General features: G+C 45.2%; 1 protein-coding gene across 6 annotated transcripts in view; it reads right to left on the bottom strand.

Annotated features, from left to right (window-relative positions):
* CD226 (CD226 molecule) overlaps positions 1-23,991 on the bottom strand; it is a 79,684-nt gene extending 55,693 nt beyond the window's left edge. For 3 of the 6 annotated variants that reach the window (XM_032310156.1, XM_032310159.1, XM_032310161.1), the window contains exons 1-3: positions 17,167-17,496; positions 11,006-11,077; positions 10,361-10,699 (exon numbers count right to left, since the gene is read on the bottom strand). In XM_032310156.1, the coding sequence (XP_032166047.1) occupies positions 10,361-10,699; positions 11,006-11,051 (385 nt within the window). In that variant the 5' untranslated portion in view covers positions 11,052-11,077; positions 17,167-17,496. Of the gene's footprint in view, positions 1-10,360; positions 10,700-11,005; positions 11,078-16,793; positions 17,014-17,166; positions 17,497-23,820 lie in introns of those variants that run through there. The other 3 variants (XM_032310157.1, XM_032310158.1, XM_032310162.1) reach the window with 3 other exon arrangements.
* Between the last annotated feature and the right edge of the window lie 1,292 nt (positions 23,992-25,283).

The following is a 25,283-nucleotide window of genomic DNA, read 5'->3' as shown; positions in this document are numbered from 1 at the left end:
GGACCCTGGGATCATGACCTGAGCTGAAGGCAGATGCTTAACTGACTGAGCCACCCAGGCACCCCAGCAAATACTAAATTTCTCTTTACTAGATCTAGAAAGGGTTTACACAATTTAAAAAATTACTATTATCAATATTCACCCAATAATAGAGATTTTAATACCGCAAAGGGTCATTTGAGCAACAAATTTTAATACTATGCCCTTTGGTTCAAATCTGCTATTTTCACTGAAAACATAGTAGTTAATAGTTAAGAATATAATTAGTAATAGTTAAGAATAAAATTCAAAAACTATGTCAGCTCAAAAAAACACAATGTCAGTAACTAGAAATTTTTCTCTCTTCTTTAATATTTATGCTTTTAGGAACCATTTCTAGGATTTAAGAAGAAAAGAAGGAAGAAGTGAGATGTTTTAACTGTTAAATAAATGTTTTTTATTTACACTTACCCACTTATTTATATGAATGACTGCATTTTTTGTATATAATAAAGAGACATTTTGAGAAATATGATGTCATAAGTCAACGGGACAGACGCTCGTCTCATCTGGGGACGCTGTTGAACGTTACCAATCTCTGTCTCAGAGAAAGTAGTTGAATTCCTTGGCTGCTTCTCAGATGAAAAATGGTACCCTTCCAATAGTGATTCCAGTTATAAAGAGAGAGAAATGTACTCTACCCATTAATGGAATGGATTAGGTGGGTGACCTAAAACTTCCTGAAGGTTTGGATTCTTTATATGTCAGGAAGGAAACCATCCTATATACAGGGAATACACACACACGCTCCTTCACTAAACTCTTCTGGAAATAGCGGTTTGGGTAGCATACGGCATTTCATGTAGCCTGCCAAGAAAGGGGACAAATGTGTTCTGAGAGCTAGTCTGCAAAACGAGAACGTTATGTTTCTTAAGTATTCTGCTAGTTAAAGGGCGCGCGTAGTGTTCGCAGAATCCCTGTGCAGACTGGGTTCTCATTGGCCGCAGTCATCACCCCACTGCAGTCGGCAGGTATGACGCGCGGAAGCTATTTACGGTGCTATTAAATGTGAATATTGCTTATCGTGGCTCCGTCCTTAGAACGCTTTCTGTATGAATCTTCAGGGGAACGGGGGCCTTTCTCTCTGGGCAGATTGTGAGGAAGACTGTTTTATAAAATGTGTGTTGTGGTTAAATAGCTGAAGTCAGGGAAAATTTTCTCACACTGAGATTTATTGGATTGTGAATCATCTCTCCAGGGAAGTGCCAGAAGCCCCATCAGCGGAGTTATTTAATTAAAACTATGGTGGAGCAAGTAGAAGAGATGTTGCCTGGAGGAGTCATTTCGCGTTGATCCCTGAAGGACTGACTTGATAGTCTTAAAATTCTTAATGGTTTCAAAATCTTAAACGTCTTCACAAATTTTCTGAGAGGAAAGGAAAAGCCATCTTGCTTGCAACCTCCACTTCCTATAAAACCAAACAAAACCCAAAACCGGCAGCAAAAAGCGAAACTTGGAAACCAAGTCGTCTTCTACCACGGCTAAAGAACGGCGCACAGGAGAGCAAGAGCTCAAGGGGAAAACCCTCCGAGCAGCTCAGAGCTTCACTTTTCCTCCTCTCTTGCCATACTTCATTTCCTTTCCATTCGTTTTTCAACGTCTAAAAATCCATTTTTATCTTACAAAATGCAAATATGTAATTTTCCTCTCAGTCAGTAAATACTCTGATCAGTCAATGGTCTTTTGAAGGTTCGCTGACACCCACCCTTTAATCCTAGAGACATTTCGGAGGGAAAGTGCTGGAAGACAAGGTGTGATTTCTACAGCTTTCAACCTTTGATAAGAGGAATTTAAAAAATAAAAAATAGAGACACAGAGAGGGTCCAGGGGAGGAGTCTGGGCCAAGCTGCGTGGGCTGGCCTGTTCCAGTCGCTGGGACAGCTCTGACACATGAAGCCGCAATCCCCACCCTGCCCTGGCACCCACACCCACGCCAGCACCCACTCTCGGGGGAAACATGTTCCACATACCGCAGTCAGCACCTCCCTGAGCGCTGCGGAGCCGGCAGGGGTGGCAGACAGTGACGGGAGAGGTGTGAGCTGTCCTGCTCACTCAAAGTTAAAGGAGAACCTGAAACTGCACGCCTCTACGTGCACGAACAAAATCCTTCAACGGGGCGCCTACGTGGCTCAGCTGGTTAAGCGCTCTTGGTTTGGGCTCAGGTCAAGATCTCAGGGTTGTGAGACCGAGCCGCACATCAGGTGCTGAGCGTGGAGCCTGTTGAACATTCCATCTCTCCCCCCCGCCTCTGCCTTTCCCTCCTCCCCACCTGCACGCATGTGAGTGCTCTCGCCCTCGCTGGCTCTCTCTCAAAATAATAATAATGACCTTCAGGAGCCACAGGGCAGTTGTTCGTAAACTTGAGCTTGTAGCTCATTCCCTTCAGGAAATTCAGCCAAATACCTGTCCCTACCCTAGGGTCATCTTAGAAATAAAAATACCTACTCAAGGAAAGGTAGAGTTTGTGCAAGTGAACAGAACAGTTTCAAAGATCACAGCCGATTTCATCCCTGCTCTGGGCTGCCTGAGAACATTTTAATACATCTAAAGGAAAGTTTTCTTTTGGATGTTGCTACGGCGGACGTGTCCAATACGGAGTGTGGAGGGAACGAGAGGACGGCAGCTCTCTTGCAGGGACTGAAACGGACAAACAGGGACTGAAACGGACAAACTGCTCTCACAAAACCCAAACAGGGACCTGTGCCTGTTTGTTAAACTTGAGCGGCCATTACAGTGTGAAATTTAATTATCATTCCAGCATTGTCTTCTTTTTGAGGTCTGGTTTGCCCCTGCTGGCCTGTTTTTCGTCTCTTTTTGATTTATTTTATTTTATTTTATTTATTTGACACAGAGAGAGAGAGAGAGAGAGAGATCACAAGTAGGCAGAGAGGCAGGCGGAGGGTTGGGGGGAGCAGGCTCTCTGCCCAGCAGAGAGCCTGATGCGGGGCTGGATCCCAGGACCCTGAGACCATGACCTGAGTCAAAGGCTGAGGCTTAACCCACTGAGCCACCCAGGCATCTCTTTTTGATTTTTGATTACAGAGCTGTTCCCCGAAAGTCTGATTACTGAATTTCCTATGTGCTTTCAAGCATGCTCTTTTCCGGGCTTAGCGAATGGAAAACAGATCAGTAAAAGCAACCTTGGCATAGGCTCTGGTAACTACTCCACTTTCAGATTCCCATTGGTTTCACCCTTGAGAAGTTCAGTGACCCTAACCTTGCTTTCGCAAGTCTTAAAAACGTTCTTTATCATCTACTTCTTTATATTCTGTTTTATTTTATTAAGGAGAGAGATTTCTAATCCTTTAAAGTGTTTCTGTTTCAACAGTTGACTATTTCTTATAGGGACTATTTTATATATTTTTTCTTTCTTAAATGAAAAACTGCTGAAATGTAACATTTTACAGAAACATTGTTTATTCTTATGTGTGTGTATGTGATGTGTGTATATGTGTATCTACAAGAAAACTCTCATGACTTATTTCCGAGCTGGTAAGAATGCACCTTAAGAGTTTATGTCTGGGACACCTGGGTGGCTCAGTTGGTTAAGTGGCTGCCTTCGGCTCAGGTCATGATCCCAGCATCCTGGGATCGAGTCCCACATCGGGCTCCTTGCTTGGCGGGGAGCCTGCTTCTCCCTCTGCCTCTGCCTGCCACTCTGTCTGCCTGTGCTTGCTCTCGCTTCTCTCTCTATGACAAATAAATAAATAAAATCTTTTAAAAAAAAAAAAAGAGTTTATATCTTAATTCTTTAAAGAGTGAATTTGAAACTATTTTTCTATTTCTCTGCCCCACTTAAAAAACAAACAACTTCGGAGTGATAGAGATGTATATGATGGGCAAAGCTGAAAGAACCCACAGTCCACACAAGGACAAAACACGTTGGCATGCAGCGGTGACTCTTGTCACAGGAGGGCAAGAAATCCTCCCCTCCTGTGGCCTTCTCAGCCCTGTCAGGAATCTCTTCTGACAGGCAGAAGCATCCTTCAGACCAAGCCCTCCCTGCCTCACTCTGTACCTGTCACTAATAGACAAAAGAGTGTCAGTTTCATACATTTTCTTCCTGTCTTCTGAATTTGGGAGCGATAAAAGCTGAAATCAAAGGATTTTTGCTAAAAATAGACAATAAAATATAACCATATCGTATATCTAGATTCCTCTGCCTTTTGAAGCGCTAAGTCAACATGTGGAGATAAGCTAAGCCACGAACTGTGACCCAGAAGAAACTGCACTAATTGTTGATCAGCATCTGTTGTGGTGTGTTTGGAAGTTTGTTGTTGGTGTGTTGTGTGTGTTTGGAAGGTCTGGCTGTCATTTGCTATTGTTATTGGTAGTGGTGTCGGAGTCATTTATACAAAATGAAAATGTCCTCGCAAACTAGTCAAAGCAGAGCCAAAGCTATCTTTGTTTCTAGATGATATTTAAAGCAATTCTGGGGCACCTGGGTGGCTCAGTCCGTTGAGTGTCTGACCCTTGGTTTCGGCTCAGGTCATGATCTCAGGTCATGAGATCGAGCCCACACCAGGTTCCAAGCTCAATGGGGAGTCTTCTGGAGGTTCTCTCTCTCCCTCTGTCCCTTCCCCCGCTCATGCCCCACCGCCCGTCTGTCTGAAATAAAGAAATAAATCTTTTTTTTAAATAAACGAATAAATAAAGCAATTCTCCCAAAATGCTACTCCACCCATCCCCACGTCCAAATATTCTGACCTACCTCCTTCGAGGTTAACTTGAAATTCCCCCTTTGCAGGGATTCTATCCTGAATCTCCTGGTTAAAAGTAAATCCTGTTTTAGGACCTGCAACAGCATTCACTCCTTAATTCTACTTTGCAACACACAGCTCTTCTCTCCCGCAGTACTCTGCATACCACTTAGAGCTGAGATCCACATCTTTCTAGCTTCCAGCCACAGACATTATCTCGAATATAGTAGGTTCTAAATAAAGACTTGATGAGTGAATAAGGATAAGAAGGTTCAGCTCCCACAAATCAGCATACACATTGACACAAACCAGATCTGGGACACTGCCCCTTCTCCAGCTTTAAATAAAATTTAAATCTTGACATCATCCCAAAATTAATAAACAAACAAGTAGCCAGAGGAAAGCACATATTGATGATTCTGGGTTGGCCGCCCCAATTAAGACATAGGACAACATGGTCTTTAGAATCTTTCTCATTAGGGGATTTCTTGACACTGCCAACAGTTCTGGGTCCTTAGTATTAGAGGAACCTCTTTTCCTCTCTAGTGCCACTCACTGAAACATTTGGATGAGATTAACATTTAAATTGATGAGTTCTGAGTAAGCAGATTGCCTTCTATACTGTGGGTGGGCCTCATCTAGTCAGTTGAAGGCCTGCATAGAACAAAAAGACTTGCTTCCCCAGAGAAGAGGAAAATCTCAGCAGAAGCCTTATCACTTCATCTGCACCATTGTCCTTCCTGGGACTCCAGCCTATTGGTCCACATTTGACAGTCTCCATAATTACATAAGCCGATTCCCTATAATAAATCTCTTTCTATATACATATACAACCTATTCATTCTGTTTCTCAGGAGAACCCTGAATATTACCAATACCAATAATATAATACACATACTAATGTACACTCCTACCAGCTGTGGATAAGTGCCCCAATCCATGAAATATTATTTACCCTGACCTTAAACTCTTCCCCTCCTATAAGCTACAACTAATTTCATCTTGTTGGTAGTGAAAAACATAGATTTATTATGTGTCTCCCTCTGGAAAATGTTCAGTAGCTTCCCACGGATTTCCCATAGTGAAATTCAGACTCCCTGAGGCAATGAAGATCTCGGCCAGCCTAACTTCTCAGGCTCTTTGTGACACTGCGCTGTTCCAGCTTCTTTTTTTTAACCTAGAATCTACTGCATAAAACCTTCCTTGGGACCCCAGCACACCACATGCTGAGCCCCCTGGCTGATGCGGGCACCCCTGTTTTTTCCCCTCGGGCTACCTCTCATGGCAGCGAGGGGCCACAGAGCCCAGAGAGGGAACCACATCCTGCGTGGATGTCAGACTTTCCTTGTGCCCCTAGAACACTTCCCTCTCCACTTTCTCTCCTCCCCTCATCTGTCTCTCTCAGAAAAATACCCTCCACATCTTCAAGATCCAGTGCGACTCGGTCCTCGCGCCTCCCTGCGCACTGTGCAGGAGTTCCCCTTCCGCTCGTTCCTGGCACTTCGCCAACATCGACTGGTCTCCTCTGGGTGCTGAGACTGGGCAAATCACAGCCCCCAGGTGGTCGATGACCCTGAGCACTTCCACCAGCGGCACGGTGGGATCACATCACCACCACCACGGGGTTTCGGAAGCATTAGAGGAGATGACCCTGGGTGCAAGCACAGGAGGCAGTTGGGGGAAGGTAGACTGTGGAGTCGGGTGGGTGGGCGCCCTGTGCGGGTCATTTCCATAAGCTTAACTACATTCCCGTGAACCCACTAGTAAGGCCAGAGATAGGGGTTGCAGGAATTTTCAGCGGGATCCCTCTTCCAACACAAACTGCCGTGAACAGGCCGCCTCTGGAAGGTTCCCTACCACCCAAGCCACCCCGGCAGCTTCTCCCTGAAGCAGTAAATGCCTGCAGCCCTGCTCACCATTAACATCTCCAATCAGTAACATAAATTTGCATAACAGCACCTTTATCTAGAATAAGCTTGACCTAGTTGCTGCTCAGTCCTGAGCTGAAAGCCCGGTGGGAGTGGGGCCCACAAGGCTGTACCAAGGTTGACCCTCCTCTGAGGGCCCCCTCAGCTCCATGCCCCCCACCCCAAGCTGTCACTTCCCATTCCTCACAGCAGTTTTATCCAACGGGACACACACGAAGTCTGCGAACTCACCACACTTCAAGTCCTTGCCTGGAAAATCAAGCTTATGTCCACATCCACGTGGGCAGTGGGGTTAAATGAGAAGATACTGACCAAGTTCCTCTAACGTAGTCAGCTATCAGCAAAGAAGAGAAATCAGCGTATGTAGGACTTCCTTCTGAAGGCCTCACAACCCATTATACAAACTAGGATTTCTGGATTCCAGCTCCAGTCTTGTCGTTTAAACAGACCATCAACAGCTCCTCCGAGTTACACACGTGCCGTGCTTGCAGGTCCCGATACTACGTTAATAAAGCACAAACCGAAAACTAAAAGTATATACAAGGTTAGCTTTGAGATATGGCTACTATTTTTTAAATTCACTATCATTTTTAGTTTGTTCTTTTAAAAAAAAAAAAAAAAAAGTAATTCCTCCAGGTTTTGAAAATGAGTGGAATACTCTCACCAGCCCATTACCGCAATCTGTTACTTAAAAATATAAATGATCAGGGGCACCTGGGTGGCTCAGTGGGTTAAGCCTCTGCCTTCGGCTCCGGTCATGATCCCAGGGTCCTGGGATCGAGCCCCACATCGGGCTCTCTGCTCAGCAGGGAGCCTTCTTCCTCCTCTCTCTCTCTCTGCCTGTCTCTCTGTCTACTTGTGATATCTCTCTCTCTGTCAAATAAATAAATAAAATCTTTAAAAAGTATATATAAATGATCAAAAACAATCATGACAAAGCATGCTTAAGAATACCATCACAGGGAAAATAAAACTAAAAAAAAAAAAGAATACCATCATGGGGGCACCTGGTGGCTCAGTCGTTAAGTGTCTGCCTTTGACTTAAGTCATGGTGCCAGAGTCCTGGGATTGAGCCCACATTGGGCTCCCTGCTCAGTGGGGAGCCTGCTCCTCCTGCTCCCACTCCCCCTGCTTGTGTTCCCTCTCTTGCTGTCTCTTTCTCTGTCAAATAAATAAAATCATTAAAAAAAAAAAGAACACCATCATGAATAATTCATCTATGTGAAGAAACAGGCTCTCCTTTCTTTGACCAGTGATTGAAAATCCTACCATTGTATTTGAAACAGCCCCAGAAGGTAAAGATCCCCCTTGTCTAACCACAAGAAAATGATAGAAGCAATAAATCTGGATGATAAAAGCAGAGAATATTACCAAAATTGTTCATACACGATGCTAAAAATCCCACCTTGGTATGGTGATCACAACTTAGTTTATAATTTAGCTCTATTTTCTATCCTCAACTTTCAGAAGAGGTCAAAATGCCTTTTTTTGGTTTTGTTTTTAAATTAACAGTGTATATATTAGGGGTGCCTGGGTGACTCAGTTGTTTAAGTGTCTGTCTTCAGCTCAGGTCATGATCTCAGGGTCCTGGGATGGAGCCCCACGTTGGGTTCCCTGCTCAGTGGGGAGCCTGCTTCTCTCTCTGCCCCTCCCCTCTTTCTCTTTCTCTCTCTCTTCCAAATAAATAAATAAAATCTTTTTTTTAAAAAGTGTGTATTTAAGACATGCAATACAATCATTTGATAAATAGAAACATACACACACACACACACACACACACACACACAGTGAGACGATTACTACAATCAAGCTAATTGACATTTCTTCTCACATAGTTACACTTTTTTTTCCCAGGGAAAGCGCCTGATATCTCCTTTCTTAGGACGTGCAGTCCGCACTGCAACGTTGTGAACTGCAGTCCTCATGCCACACCTTAGCTCTCTCGGCGGAGTCATGCCACCCAACTGTGAACCTCCCTGTGCCCGGGACCTTTATTCTCCCTATGTTTCATCAGCTCTATTTTGACAGAAATTGGAATTCCTGATCTGGGAATCCAAACTGCAAAAGCTCGCCACACGAAGGGGGAGGGGGGGGTCCCAGCTCGTTGTGGCCTTGGTGGATCAGACCAGGTGTGGACTAGCTCTCTCCACCCGAAGGCCCTCGCCAACCCTCTCCTTCATCTGCACGGCTGATCCAAAGTGGTCCATACGTGAAAAACTCACTGACAGCCCTCAACAGGTGACTACACAAAGCAAATGAGGCATTCCATGACAAAATGGACTCGATAATAAATATTTCGTTAAAGAGATTTTGCTAACAGACACTTCGTAAGCCTCCGTCATATACACAAAACCTTTTTTGAGCTTAGCTACATCCATAGAGAAAAAGAAAACTAACACATGGGAAGTTTCCTTATCTTCTAACTATTTGCTATCCCCAATGCAATACTATAAGTTGTTCTTTTATTTTTTATTTTTTAAAATATTTTACTTATTTATTTGCCAGAGAGAGAGGACAAGCAGGCAGAGTGGCAGACAGAGGCAGAGAGAGAAGCAAGCTCCCTGCTGGACAAGGAGCCTGATGCAAGACTCGAGCCCAGGACCCTGGGATCATGACCTGAGCCGATGGCAGCGGCTTAACCGACTGAGCCACCCAGGCGCCCCAGTTGTTCTTTTATAATATACATCCCTTGGAAAGCAAGCCCTCCAGCACATGTCATATAATGTGTTCTGCTGAATATCCATTTAGGATATAATTTTAGAGACTTCAGACAAGAAACACACGATTCCAAACTATTTCTGACATCTCAAAATTTCATCATTAGTCATTTTGTACTGAAAGCATAGGGAACAATAATAGTGACAATAATAACACCCACCACTCCTGACTGTCCTCTGTCTTTAACCATAGGATCCCTAAGCCATTCGACAAAGAGAATGGTATTATTAACTCAGTTTACTATTCAGAAGCCTGAGATACAGAGGGGATCGATCCACTAACATAAGGTTTTGAGGAAACTAAAGGCTAGAAAAGCCATGTATTTCCAATATACCGTACCCAATCCACGTGGCTATTACTCGAAGGACTAACTCACTAAGCAGCAAACCAACCCCTGATAGACACGGCAGAAAATATCTAGGAGATCATTTGATCCTTCTTGAAATGACACCTTGCAGTTTCTGAAGGTTCATCTCTTAGGAACTTGGATGAAGCAAAAAATGGAGCCAGTTCCTGAAGAATTCTGCCCAGATTCACTAAGAAACCTAGATCTGGTGTTACAGAGAGGACTCTGAACACACAGAGGTTGAAGCCAGCACTGAGTGCCTAGTGGAAGGAAGCGGCACTCCATCCCGGGGAGGAAGCTCACAAGGGGAAGGATCTGGTCCTGGACCTGAACACGGCCAACATCGGCTGAGTCCAGGCTCTAGTCATGGTTGAGACAAGAGAAAACCTGGGCTCTTCTTCCTACGACACTCTAATTTGTGAGATGCCTATTCTACTCAGAAATCACAGCACATTAGGAAAAATGAAACTGATTCACAGAACTAGTTCTTTAAAACAATAACATCATAAGATCTAGAAGTGAAATTGGAAAATACCACAAACACATGATAGAGCATTTTATAGTTTCTACTGGGGTTTTAAGATTCAATGTCGTAGATGGGTAAGAAGGAGAACAAAATGTCCACTCACCTGAGGCAACCACCTGGATCACCTTCTCCCAATGTCCTTGTGGGAAAGTGTGCAGAAAGCAGGAATAGAAGCCAACATCGGCCTCAGAGACGTTATGAAAGGACAGGGTCATATCATTGGGCGCCATGGTGGAATTTAAAAAGGAAACCCTCTCAGTATAGGGTGGCTTTACACTCAAACCGTAAGTAGGGCTGAAAATGGCCATGAGCTCTCTGTTGGTCGTAGTGATCTTGTGCCATTCCAGCTGAACTAAGGTGTCCAGAGATGAATATATACACTCCAGGCTCATATTCTCAGCAAGTTTAACAGTCGTGTCCCAAACCATCTCTTCACAAAGCGCTGAAATACACAACATCACATTTATTCAGTTAGGCTTGATGGCTGACATAACAAAAGACACCTCAATCTTACTCTAAGCTCTCTAAGACCGAGGAAGAGAGCAAATTGCGACCCCGCTAAACGCTAGCAGTTTCTACCGTAGTCTAAAAAGGTTTCCACTGCCGATAAGAGGTATTTGTAACTTGTAGATTTCCTAAACAAGTGAGAAATTATCTGAGCCTACTAAAGGGCATTATAAATTCTAAACATGTCACACTAGAAGACCAAAAAAGAAGTAAATTTTTTAAATGAAGACATTATCTTTACCTCTGTATACGTGAAGAATAGCGAAGAAGAAAGTAAGATAATCCATCTCTGGAAACCGTTGGGGAGGCTGGTCTATTAAAAAAAAGACAATTTTTATAATGTTACATGCAGAGGCCCAGCACAATGCACTGCTTCCTTCCTCTCAGATATTATCAGTCGTGCCTTCTTTTTCTGAAGAACGAACACAGGAAAAGGTCTGAGCTTCAAAGTCAGGTTTGCTCTCGCACAAGGATGAGCAGATTTGAATCACTTCTCTCTCTCGGGGAAATTGCTTATTTTCAAGCTTTTATTTTCTACAAAGATTCAATCATTGAACAAATCAGCAAATGGCTTAGGGCGTTCTCTATGCCAAACTCTGCTCTAGGCAATTAGGATACAACAGTCAATTTATTTAAAATAAATAAAGAAAGAAAGAAGAAGAAGAAGAAGTCCTTGCCATCATGGAGCTTACATTCTAGTGGGAGGAGACAGAAACGGAAATAAAATAGTAAAAAATAGAGTGAGTTATAGGGAATAAGTGCACAAAGAAAACACAAAGCAGGAAAGTAGGGATAGGGCGGTGCTGGTGGTGGTTTCCCTTTTAGACAGAAAGGTCAAGTTCCCTGAGAACTTGACCTTGGAGCAGAGACCGAAGGGCAGGGGGAGGGGCCTGGGGTGTCGGGGATTTGGAGGCTCTACCAGTGTGGACTGTGGTTGGGCATGGCCTTCCTTTTACCTTTTACGTCTACCTTTTCATTGACCTCAGGCATTTGCTTTGGAAGCCATGAAAGGACCACAGACGGACCTGAGCTACAAGAGTGTACAACACTCTTGTAGCTCAGGACATACACAAACTTACCATTATGGATGATTTCTTTAAACTTTTTATTTTGAAATAGTTACAGAGTCAGAGTAATTTGCAAAGACAGTACAGAGAGCACCCCCTCGCCCACTTTCCCCTAATGGTTACATCTTACATGATTATAGGACAATATCAAATGTGATTGATTTTTCTTTTCCTTTTTTTTTTTAGGTTCATCATTGTTCCCTTCCCTCATGTTAAATAACAGTTCAGTTTCTTAAGAACTTTTAGGAACATATTACCATGTTAATATAAAAACACATTATTTCCTCTATGGAATTGGCCCCCGATGAGAGGGTCAAAATAAAAAGTAGGTCAAAACTGAAAGGAGGAACATGAATCCCTAAAGACAATGTTGCCTACGGCCAACTCTGAACCTGGTTTCAATCCCAAAGTTTACCAGTAGGTGTCTGCTGTTCAACCTCAGTATCTAATCTGGAACTTTTTCAGGAAGCACGAGATCAGCAGTATACAATTAGAATGTATACATATGGTACTGTATAGGCCACCTTATGTGTACACAGCATTCGGTTTTCCAAAAGCTTTCACGTCTGTGGAATTTTACCTGTAACAGCTGTATGATAGAGTCAGATGAGGTATCTCTGTTTTGCAAGTAATTCAAAAAAATAGTCTGTCCAAAAATTTACTGAGCTGTGCCAGCTACCCTCCAGCGGCCCTGGAGGTATGAGAAAGTATGAGCAAGTAGGAGAAAGACTTGGTCTCTGTCCTCAAGGCATGCAGTAGTATCTTGGATCAGACAGATCACAGAGGCAATTTATTATAATAAAACCTGATAATTCTATAGAAGTCAAGTTTGAGCAAGTATTGGCAGAGCCCAGAGAGGGGAAAATTCATTCTAATTGCAAAAGGTTTCATAGAAAAAATGCACCAGATCCTGGGCGTTCCAACCTAACTAAGACTTTGCAAGTAGCGGAGGAAGGGAAGGAGGTAACAGCGTGACAACAGAGGAAATCTCAGGGGAAAGGTGTCACTGTGGTCTAGGTGCTGGGAAAGAGACAACCACGATGTTGGGTCCAGATTGCAAGTATCCTGAAGGACAGCAATGGAGAAGTTCAAACCTGGCCTTCAGGAACCACAGCATCCTGCTTACCTCTGTAACCACAGCACCAAACACTGTCCCTGGGACACATCCATGGCATATTAAACACAACTCGGACAGCAACACAGAGCCACTAAAAATCTTACGGAGGCAGTGGTGAGGACAGTTTTGTGATTTTGAAAGAGAACCTGGATGCCTGTGGGGAGTGGACTAAGGGGGTAAGGGCAATGAGGATTTACATCTGAGTCAGAAAAATTAACTCCACACATCAAATGTAACAACAGCACTTCCTCTTGATAGGTACTGACAAAAAAATAAAATTATAGAACAAGAGTTATACCCAGTACCAAGAATTCCTGAATCCCTCAAGAAAGTGTCCTCCTAACTGGCCCTCCCTTGCACCGTGCCCTGCTTTAGACCTGTGTCTCTTCTCATGCACACACACACACACACACACACACACTCTGTACCTGGAGTGATCTTGTGACAGACACAGCATGACCTATTTCAAAATACTTAATATATTTTGCCATCAATAAAGTAAAAAAAAAAAAACAAAAAAAAAACCTAAGAGCTGGAGAAAATATCTGCAAATCATACATCTAATAAAGGTCTAGAATCCAGAATATATTAAAAAAAACTCTTATAACTCAACAATGGAAAAGACAAACAACCCAACTTAAAAATGGACTAAAAAAAATACTAAAAAGTAAAAAAAAATTTTAAAAATGGGAAAAAACCTGAATAGACATTTCTCTAAAAAAAAATACTAACAACCAACAAGCACACGAGAAGTTGCTCAACATCACTAGTCATTAGGGAAAAAATGCAAATTGAAACCACAGAAGATATCACTTCATGCTCCTTAGGATGGTTATAATGAAAAATAAGGCAAATAACAGTGCTGACAAGGACACAGTGAAGTTGAAATCCTTGTACACGGCTGGTGGGGATGGAAAATGGTGCAGCTACTGTGGAAAACAGTTTGGTTGTTCCTCAAAAAGCTAAACAGAATAACCATAGACCCAGCAATTCCAGTCGTAGGTTTATACCCCCAAAAACTGAAAACAGACACTCAAATACTTGCATACCAGTGTTCACAGCAACTGTCTTCACAAGAGTCAGAGGGTGGAAACAACCCAAATGTCCATCGACAGAAGGAAGGATAAAGAAATTGTGGTATGTCCACACAATGGCATACTATGCAGTTCTAAAAAGGAATGAAATACTGATTCAGGCTACAACACGAATGAGCTTTGAAAACAGGCTAAGTGACAAAGGGTCACATATTTTAAGCTTCCATGTGTGTGAAACACCCAGAATAGGTAAATCCGTAGATCTGATCAGTTGTCAGGAGCTTAAGGGAGAAGAAACCAGGAGCGACTGCTTAAGTCACAGAGTTTTGCTTTGGGACGACGAAAATGTTTTAGAACTTGATAGAGATGGTACTGGCAGGACGCTGCGAATGTGTGAAATGTCACTCAGCTGCACACTTGAATTTTATGTTGCGTGAGTTTCACCGCTCGTAAATGGCATTAGGCCAGATGCACCTCAGGTCTCTCCAACGGCACAAGCCACCGCATGTCGCTGTTGGCCTTGCATTGACTGACGTCACGTGGTCCCTCAGCCTGTCTGGTCTGCAAACGCACATGGAGCCCCAGCGTGCGAGCTGCGAGCGCAGTCCCGTCGCACACCTGCGCCGCAGCTCCTCACCCGCTAGAAACGGATGACGCAGAGCAGAGTCCGGGCTGTCAGAGCAATGATTCACGAAAGAAAGAATCTCTAAGTGCTCATGGAACACACGCCGAGACATTGCATGCGTTTATATTAACGTCTGTGTATTTATTAATGCATATATATATGGTGTGTGTGTGGTCAGGGCTAGGCAGGTTGGCAGAGGTGCAGGTAGAGCGGCAAGAGGAACGGGGGACACGGCACGTCTCTGCTGCGGCACGCGGTGCCACCCTACGGGAACGAGACGCAGCACAGAATCTTCCAGTCAGACGCTCCCACAGCCCTCGGCGAGCTTCCCTCCAGAGCAAAGAATGAGGGGTGCAGGAGGATTATGAGAAAAGGGGAATGGGGCGCCTGGGTGGCTCAGTGGGTTAAGCCTCTGCCTTCGGCTCAGGTCATGATCTCAGGGTCCTGGGATCGAGCCCCATATCTGGGCTCTCTGCTCAGCAGGGAGCCTGCTTCCTCCTCTCTCTCTCTCTGCCTGCCTCTCTGCCTACCTGTGATCTCTGTCAAATAAATAAAATCTTAAAAAAAAAAAAGAAAAGAAAAGGGAAATGAACTGATAATAGTGGGCAGTGACCCTACATTCCCAAGGCATCCAAAGCCAAGTCCGAGGAAAGACGAAGACAGCACTTGCGCTACCGGTGACTCGATTCTGCAGTGACTAACATGCCGGCCCCGGAGGCTACAGATCCAAATGGAAGATACAGAAGGACGTGCAGCCCGAGATCAAGTTCAGCTGTTACGACTTTGCTGAGGACAAGCTCTATTCATCAGCATCGAACCAAAGACAAATAGAGACGCCCTTGAGCTATTCCTGTTGCGGAGGGAGCCATTTTTTGCATGATTTATGAAGGAATTTTGGCTTGAGGTTTTTTTCTAATAGAGCTGTCTGTATAAAAGAGCTTCATCCTCAAGGAAGTCATTTATCAAAATATTATTGGACTCCTCCCCTATCCAACAGGTCTCAGCGAACCACGCAAGCACGAAATTCATTGCACGGGTTTGCCTCGCACCGCATGCTGCTGGGCGTCCTGGGCTGGACGACAGCCTTCGGACACGCTGTCTCCTTCTCTTAGGCCATCCACACACACAGACGCTTCCCTCTCCTCAGCTTCATTGTTTCTGCTATCTGTAACACGTTCTGCTTTCCCAGATGTGCTTTCTCTGGCCGTTGGGAGGATTCTTGTCTCTGCGCAGTCACCCAAGTAGGCAACCGTCCCCGGGCGGTGCCGGACACAGGTGTACACAGAGAAGCCGCTCCTACCTGCTCCCGGCCCACTCCTGCTCAGACAGCGGCTGACCTGCCGAGGGCTGCAAAACAGTCTCGCCTGTGCTAGACTCTGAGAAGGAGGGACCAAGGCGGGGAAGACTGGGGGCTTTCTTCCCCCTCCCCCCCCCCCAAGATGTGAGAGTTTAGATGCCTTTGGCTGGGATGTCCTTGTTGCGAGGCTCCTCCTTCCAGCAAGACTTCAACAGGAGGGTTTTAGTCTAGGTTTCTGCTCCCTGCCTCAAAGTGTCGCCTCAGGAGAATGTTACGAAGGAAGGGCACATGATTTCCCTCAGACTGCCAGGCCCTTAGAACTCGGGCAAGTCACAGAGCTGCCCCAGGGGTTAGATCACCTTGGAGGGACGGCCCATGAAGGCCTAGCTTCCATTCAAAGCAGACACCTCAGCTGGGCTGCAGCAGAGCTCCTCCAGGACAGGGTTCTGGAAACTGTGGCTCACGGGACGAATCCAGCCCCTGCTGGACCCTTTACAAATAGTCCCTTCGGACTGGGACGTACTCACTCGGTTCTACATTGTCTGTCCATGGCTATTTTTGTACTCTGATGAGTGGCTGCAAAGAGACCACATGGCCTACAGAGCCGAAAATAGTAACTGTGTGATGAGTGACAGAGAAAGGTCACCAAGCCCTGCACAGGGTAATAAATACTCAGCTAGCAGGCATTTGTTATTTAAGGTCCTCCTTGCTCGGTCTGGCTTGAAGGAAGGAAGGTTAAGCAGTGCAGACACTAGTAAAATTAGCTCGATTTCCTTATTCTCAAGGAACATACTATCAGACCTACTACAAACACAATTCTTCTAGAAGCACTGTGAGAAAGGACCTAAATGACACCGTCTGGCTGAACTGTTCCCATCCACGAACTTACAGGTTCATAGGACAGACATCAGCCATCCAGCTGTCACTGGCTCTTTTCCTGCTGAATCTACTTGACACTCTTTCATGGACAGTCTCTACTCCCCTGCACGAGATTTATGTTAAAAGTGTGAGCTCAGGGGCACCTGCGAGGCTCAGTGGGTTGAGCCTCTGCCTTCAGCTCGGTCATGGTCTCAGGGTCCTGGGATGGAGCCCTGCATCGGGCTCTCTGCTCAGCAGGGAGCCTGCTTCCTCCTCTCTCTCTGCCTACTGCTCGCCGGCTTGCGATCTCTCTGTCCAATGAATAAAAAAAAAAAAAAATCTTTAAAAAAAAAAAAAGTGTGAGCTCAGCCACATCCACTTTTTTTTTCTAGAAGGTTACTAACCTTGAGATGTTGCTTCTGCTCGCTGTAACCCCCCTTCGCCGCCGTGGGTCTGGTTAGGGGCTTCCTGTTTGTCGCGGCCTCCTCACCTCGCCCCCTCCTGTCCCTGGGGACCTCCCTGTTGTCTCCGGGTCGTCCTGGCAGGAACAGCCCAGGGCTTTCGTCCGGCCCGGAGCTCCTGGGCTCTTCTCTCCTCCAGGGCTCCTCCCAGTGGGGGCAGAAGCAAAGCACTAACATGTCACTCCGCAGGGCTTTTTGGAGGATGAAAACCAGTCAAGGAGTGTAACCGCTTCTAGAAGCGTCTTCACCACGTAGCCACTCAGCCTCACTCACACCCACGCGCAGTTCGGTCCCTGCGTCCCCACCCGCCGAAATGCTGCCACTGGAGACGACGTGCTTCTCTTCCTCGGCCCTAACCCTCAGCTGCCAACGACGCACAGAAACTTTCAGTGGGTGGTTTTGCCTTTTCTTCCCCATGTGTCTTCCTGCCCAGCAGCGTCCTTCGTATTCGGAAGTCTCTGCCGTGCAGGCCGCTGCTCATCTCTGCCCAAATCGGAGCTTCCCTCCTGCCCTCCAGATGCGCGGCGGGGTTTTGCGCGCTCACCCGCGCTCCGCCGCACACGCGCCCCGCGCCGCTTGCTGAGCGCCGTCTGCGAGGTTAGCGGCTTCCACGTCTTCGAAACAACCGGCTCTAAGTCGTTCCCGAGGACCACAGAGCTCGTCTTATGTGTTCTTCGGATTCCTGAGTCATAGAGACGCCCCGTGGGTGAGACCACCGCGAGGGACCGTGGCCGAGGCGCCCCTGGGGCAGTTGGCCGAGCTGCCGGCTGGACGGCCCGGGTCTGGGAGGAGAAGGCGGTGCTGGAGGCCGGCCCGCCCCGCACAGTTTCGGATGCGGCGCGCGTGCGGGGCTGGCCTTTCTGCGGACCCCCTGCGCGTCTGAAAGCGTGAAGAAGAAATGCAGGGGTGCCTGCTGGCTCAGGTGGTTTAATGTTCGACTCTTGATCTCAGCTCGGATTATAATCTCGGGGTCGTGAGATCAAGCCCTGCATAGGGCTCTATGTTGTGTGGAGCCTCCTTAAGATTCTCTCTCTCTCTCTCTCTCTCTGCCCCTCTCTCCCCATTCTTGCACTCTCTGGAAGGAAGGAAGGAAGGAAGGAAGGAAGGAAGGAAGGGAGGAGGGAAGGAAGGAAGGAAAAGTAGAAGCTGTCTTTCATTGCACAGATCATTCTTGAGCACTTACTGTGGGGCAGGGGAAGTCCTCTAAAAGATCTGTCTGACTCATGTCACTATCTTCGTTGTATCAGCATCCTCAGAAGAATACCCAAACTTCTTACTGACTTACAAGGCTGGACAAGATCGATCTCTAACATTTTTCCAGCCGAATGTCTTACATTTCCCCCCACCCCCCCAGTTCTCTACCCCAGACCCACCTGTCGGGGCAGAGGCTTTGCACACAGGGTTCCTTTGCATTGACTTCTCTTATCTCCTCCCATAGGGAGGCCTCAGCTCAGACATCCCTTATTGGGTACCCTCCCTGAGCCCCCCACGCCGGGGGTAGATGTTCCTCTGACCTTCTTCAGGACCCCAGATGAAGATGGCTTCCTTACTGAAGCACTCCTTTGTAACTGCCCATTTACCTGCTGCGTCTCCTCTGCGAGCCTAATGAAGCCCGTCAAGCTGAAGGTGAGGTCTTGTGGGCTGCTTGCTCCACAGAGCCTTGCAAGGCACCCGGCATGCGGCAGGTGCCCGTTAGATCATTATTTGTTGAAAGCAGGCGAGGGTATGGCTTCTACCTATGAGGGTTCATCGTATGTGGCCTATATGCTCATCAAAACCCAAAGGCCATCCTGTTTCCAATATGTGGTTTATTTCTTCTGCCTCATTTTTCTATTTCTCCAGTGAATAGGGGGGGAAAAATAGCCTCGATCCAAAAGGCACATAAATTTTGGCAGGACAAACTCGAAGATAAATGTTCCTGATTGGGGCCAACTCTTTCTCAAAATGATTCAATGGGTCCTGAACTGAACATCGAACACTGGCTGAAACAGCCGCTGTCTACCCAAATGATTCACATCACACCAAAAGCAGAGCCTATTTCAACAGTAGGTGCCACTCCCATCTATGGGGTCCAGGCTTAAAAACTGATCTTGCTTTCTCCGTGACTTACAAATCCAGGTTTATATAGGCGAGGTCTTTCCCTAAATTTCTCTTTCATAGTCACTTCCTAATCCTCCATCCACATGCAACATAACACACACACAGCATCCCCAGAGCCACCATTACCATCATCATTATCTCCCACATCCCATTATAATGTTATTGCTATTATTAAGAAAGTGAGGGGGAGATAGCTTTTTTTGTAAGGTCTTCATAAGGTCTTTCACTTTGGGTTTTTTTTTTTTATTCTCCCTGGAGTTCTTGAAATCTTGCAAAATAAAGAACCTAAAAATTAGCTTTGTATCTGTTCCTGAGGAATACAGAATCCCACTGTCTTGGTGCCAGGAAAGCAACATCAAGCTAATTTTTAGGGGAGATGTTCAAAGATCACATGGTCAATAACGAATTCCCAAGGAAACAATAAAAACATCCTGAAACAAATGAAACCGTTTTACACGTCCAGAGAACAGCCGTCCTGTGTTCCAACCAGGAGAACAAATGGAGGTAACCACGAGGAAAGTCAGTGGCGCAGAATAAAGATTTTCTACCACTCCCAGAGATGAACAAAATTCCTTCCATGTTATTATTATTATTATTATTATTATTTTTAGTGACCCTTATTAAGGGCCTTTTGAACGGTTTGAAAGTAAAAATACGCTTTAACATTACCATGTGTTGACAGAAATAGGAAACGCAGCTAAAATCACGACATCACTAGACGGAGTGTTACATTCGCTACCTCCTGCCTCTCTGGGGTCACTAGGGCACCAGCTCTGTATTCTAACACGTGGAAAAGCAAGCATTCATCCTTCCTTCTCTGTACAAACTGCATTTCAGGGTGACCTAAATTTCTTTTTATAGAAAAATTCAGCTACTAAGTGAAAAACAACAATAGATACTAATTTTCATTGCCTTCTTGTTACTCCTATTAAAATAATAGAAGGGGACCATTGTTTCTAGATACTAAAGCCATTAAGTGGAAGGTTAATGGGAACTTTATAATGAGATTCACTGCTGATTGACAGTACATGAGCCCTCTAATCAACCCTAACCTCATGCTAAAATGGTACAACCAGATAGCAGGGGACCGAGTGACATAGCAGGAAGAAAACAGCCCCACCCAGGAAGATCTCTTACCAGAGTAACCGGGACCTGGATGCAGCCCAGGCTCTAGAGCAGCTAGTAGTGTCGGGGAGATACAGGGAGAGAAGAAGGAGTTCAGAGCCCCACGAGGAAGCAAGAAATACTACAGAACAAATGTCTTAGGCTCCCAATAAACAAATGGCAATTATAGTATAATTACACAAGAAAATATAACCAGTCCAGGAAATGCCAAAAGGCACTTGACAACTTTAAATATCCTTTCCTGATAAGAACTCAGAGCAATTTTGAAATTTAACTAGCATAATAAAGAAAACTGGGTGAAAACTAATAGCAGACCTGATGGTAGAACCTTAGAAGAATCTCAGTTAAATTCCTAAGACAAGAATGGCCACTATCACTTCCAATATTTAATATCGCCCTGAAAGTTTTAACTGATTCTATAGGTAAAAAAAGAATAAGAACTGTAAATATTGAAGAATTATTTTGACTTTATTATTACTCATAGATGCTCAACCTAGAGAACACTAAAGAATCAAATAAAAAAGAACTGATAAAATAATAAAAAACTAAATAAATACATTAAAAATAATAAAATAAAAATAATAATATAAAAATAATAAAATAATAAAAAACTAAAAATAGTTTTATAAGACTCAACAGCTTTATTTTGTTATATCCAAATTAGAAGTAAAAAAGTACACTTGTGTGTGTGTGTGTGTGTGTGTGTGTACACACACAAGTATGAATATATATGAATGTATCTCGAGAATCGGTAGCAAGTATACAAAATCTACATAGTATATCAAAGGGAGTAACATTAAGTCTTAAATGAGAGTTAGTGAAAGAAGTAATTAGATCTGCGGCAGAAGTTCCTCTTGTCCAAGAAGCCAGGATAAGCCTCATTCAGGAAGAATACTGAGAATGTTGCTGAGCCAAGGAAGAGGCCCGTACAGACTTACAGAAAAAAAGAGCCTAGCTCTCCTGGATACTTCAAATAATTATGGAACATTAAATACTCTCTTCATTAAAACAGATTTGTCTCACATGAAGGTTTTACTTTCTTTTCAACACTAACAACTAACTTCCAGTGTTACCCAGTGTTCTAGTTCATGAGCACTGGGTAGATATTTCACGTATGTGTAAAATGTTTTCTCATAATTAAAGTTGCATTAAATAAAGTGTAATTAGGTCACATGGAAAAAGATTTTTCAGTAGTGACTGGAGAGTGAATAGTTGTTCTGTAAGTCAGGCTGTCAACTTTTTATTTTTTCTTTAAGAAACCGAGATTAATTTTGCGCTAAAAAAAAGAATTACAGATTTGCAGCATATGATAATGGTGCCACTTCAGTTCAACAGGGAAAAAAATGGCTTGTCTTCCACGTGGTCCCAGAGAAGCTAACTGACCAGCGGAAAAGGCTGAAGTCAGCTCCATGGGGTCACTGGCCATTCCCTGGGCAGCACAAGCTCTACACACCTGCGGTACGGTCCTGGCAGCTGCATCCAGGTGTAGGACCTTAGGCTCTGCTGAGTACATCTACACCTGAAGAATTCACCACCATAGCCTAGGAGCACAGCAGGGAAGCAGCGGGGCTACAGGGCCCGTTCTGACCAGGGGCCGGGGGTATGGATTTGCGGCACCCGAGCTCTGCCAGCAGCAATGGACTGGGCGTCCTGGTATGCCCAGTAGCAGACAAGAGTGCCTGGGCCCAAGCAAGGCCTCAGAGACGTGCTCACCAGGCCCAGTGGGCAGCCAGCCCAGGGGCACTGAACAAGCTTCCACCACCCATTCATTCTGCAACCTGCGGCAAGTCCTGTGCCCTTCCGATAAGTTGCTTCCTTTCCAACTTAGAGAGAAGCAGTTTGGCAAGTTACAACGAAGAACTCTGATCGGTAACCCTCACCTGTTGCAGCACAATGCACTGCAAATGCATTCATAATTTGAATAAGAAAAATATTCAAAACATTGGAGAATATGCTTGATAAGCCTGAAGACAGAGATGCATTTTTTGCTTTGATATCACATACATACATATAAAATATATTGAGACACATATATATTAAGGTATATATATCTTATACCAAAGTCAGGGAAAATATGATAGCTTTTTTCTACACAAAACTTAAAACTGGGGGCACCTGGGTGACGCAGACAGTAAAGTGTCCAGCTCTTGGTTTCAGCTCAGGTCATGGTTTGGGTCTCGTGGTCGTGAGATTGAGCTCTGTGTCAGGCTCCACACTCAGTGGGAATTCTGCTTAAGATTCTCTCTCTCCCTTTCCCTCTGCACACCCACACCCCCCCCCTAAAATAAATGAACGAATCTTAAAGGAAAAACCTTAAAACTGTGGCATTGCAAACATTGTACGCTAACAAAGCAAGAAATCCTGACAATCAGGAGAGGGTTATATGAAAGGTATGAGACACAGTGTAACATTTTCTAAGCATAAAGGGCTTAAATATCAGTGACCAAAAAAATCTCACAAATACCCCAACAGAAAAACAGGCAGTGGATATATCAAACATCAGTTCACATAAGAACAAATTCAAACAGAAAAATGTGAAAAGGTATTTAATCTCGCTATGAAAAATGAAATTTAAAATAATGGCATATTAACTTTTGCACATGGAATATGTAAACATATAAATGAAGAGAATGATAGTGACTGTTGTAACAAGAGTGGGCGGATGGGGGAGCCTGGGTGGCTCAGTGGGTTAAAGCCTCTGCTTTCAGATCGAGTCATGATCCCAAGGTCCTAGGATCGAGCCCTGCATTGGGCTCTCTGCTCAGTGGGGACCCTGCTGCCCTCTCCCTCTGCCTGCCTCTCTGCCTACTTGTGATCTCTGTCTGTCAAATAAATAAATAAATAATCTTAAAAAAAAAAAAGAAACAGTGGGCAGAAACATGGATAGCCAAACCCTGCTGTGGACAGGTCAAGGGGTAAGCATTTTCTATATGCAAGAGTTAAGCAATGCATATGAAAAATGTGACTTGTTATATCCTCTGACCCAGCCAGGCTGCCTTAAGATATGTATCCTAAAACGAAATAAATTTAGCCAAGTTAGCAAAGATCTGGTTTTTTTGTTTGTTTGTTTGCCTGTTTAAAGTAGGTTCCATGCCCAGTATGGATCCTGATGCAGGGCTTGAACTCATGACCCTGAGATCAAGACCTGTGCTGAGATCAAGAGTCGGATACTTCGCCAACAGAGCCACGCAGGTGCCCCACAAAGATCTGGTGTTTAAATGTGTAGGGATACTCTGCTGCTCTTCGGTGGTTATGCAGGTCTAACACTCTAAGTGAAGAACTTTTTCCAACACACACACGCCCAGGACAAGAAGACAATGAGAGCCGTTCTGCCAGGCAGCAGCTGGAGAAGAGCTTACAGCCGCTTCTCACCTGGTTTCCGCGTGGGCGGGGGCTCAGCGGGCGGTGCTCACGACTCCTCGGGCCACCGTCCTCCAGCTTCCTGCTCCGCTGATACCCTTCCCTCTCCTGATGGTCTCATCTCATCTCATACTGAAACATTGTCAGGACTCCTGACCTCAAGCATCAGACCTCGGGAAAAACTCAGGTCCAAGTGACGCAGGAAGCAGCAGATGAACACACTCCGTGGACGGACCGGGGCTTGGACACATGCACTATCTCTTCCCCCAGCCATCCGGACAGAGCTCATGCCTTTCTCCTCCACATCCCGTTACTTTGTGCTGCTACTTGATAACATTCCCTCTGCACCCTGGATAGTGAGAGGGCATGACAGCGATGCTCATAAAGAAAAGAATATGGGCTGGGACGCCTGGGTGGCTCAGTTAGTTAAGCAGCTGCCTTCGGCTCAGGTCATGATCCCAGCATCCTGGGATCGAGTCCCGCATCGGGCTCCTTGCTCGGCAGGGAGCCTGCTTCTCCCTCTGCCTCTGTCTGCCTGTGCTCGCTTGCTCTCTCTGATAAATAAATAAAATCTTAAAAAAAAAAAAAAAAGACTATGGGCTTTGCAGAGGATGTGGGGTCAAAGCCCCTTCCATCCTGGGCTTGCTGTGGGGCCTCCAGTCACAAGCTCTTTGGTGACGACACAGACAGCCAACCGTGCTGGAGCACCCGGGCCAGCCAACTCCAACCTCATGTTACACGGTCAAGTGCACCCCACCCTCGTTGGGCCCTAGCCAGGCCCCCTCAAGACACAAAGTGCTGAAAGGCTGATTCAGACTCTCATACTGTCAATACCATTGCATCCCAAGGAACTGGAAAGAATTTTTACTTTCCGAAATGGCACAAAACATAGATGTGCTTCAATTAAAATAGACACTTGCTAGATATTTTTTATGGCAAATTTCTCAATGTTTCTCATTGTCATATGGTTGTTCTCCTGCTTTGCTACCAGCCTGAGGAAAGTTTTGTCTGTACTTGAGTAATGAAGTTCATATTTCAGCTGTCTGGTTAACATTTACAGCACAGTCACTGTCCCCGTAGTCTGTCACCATAGCAAGGTGCTGGGTAAGGGAAGGTCTCCTGCCTTGGCTGAACAGTGCACTGCACTTCCTGGAATTTGAACCAGAAATAAATGTAGTCTACGGTGAATAGGGTTGCATGTCTCAGGCGCCCTGGGATGGCCCCAACATACACCTGGCTGAACTGTGTATTTATCAATAGCCCCCCCCCCCAATTTCACTCTGGAGTGTCTTGGTTTGGATGATTAACTCTACGTTCACTCTAAAAGTCACCCTAGTTAGCTGTGCATTTAAAGTCCCATGTCCCAGGACACCCTTGAGTCCTGGACAAATGAGGACAAGTTGGTCACCATGGATACAGCAGTGACCAAGACCACCCGGGTTGAGAGCTCCGTAGGTCCTGGGGCTAGGTCAAGC

Source organism: Mustela erminea, chromosome 13 (assembly GCF_009829155.1).
Source record: "Mustela erminea isolate mMusErm1 chromosome 13, mMusErm1.Pri, whole genome shotgun sequence".
Classification (NCBI taxonomy): Eukaryota; Metazoa; Chordata; class Mammalia; order Carnivora; family Mustelidae; genus Mustela; species Mustela erminea.
This window is presented reverse-complemented; position numbering and strand designations above follow the sequence as displayed.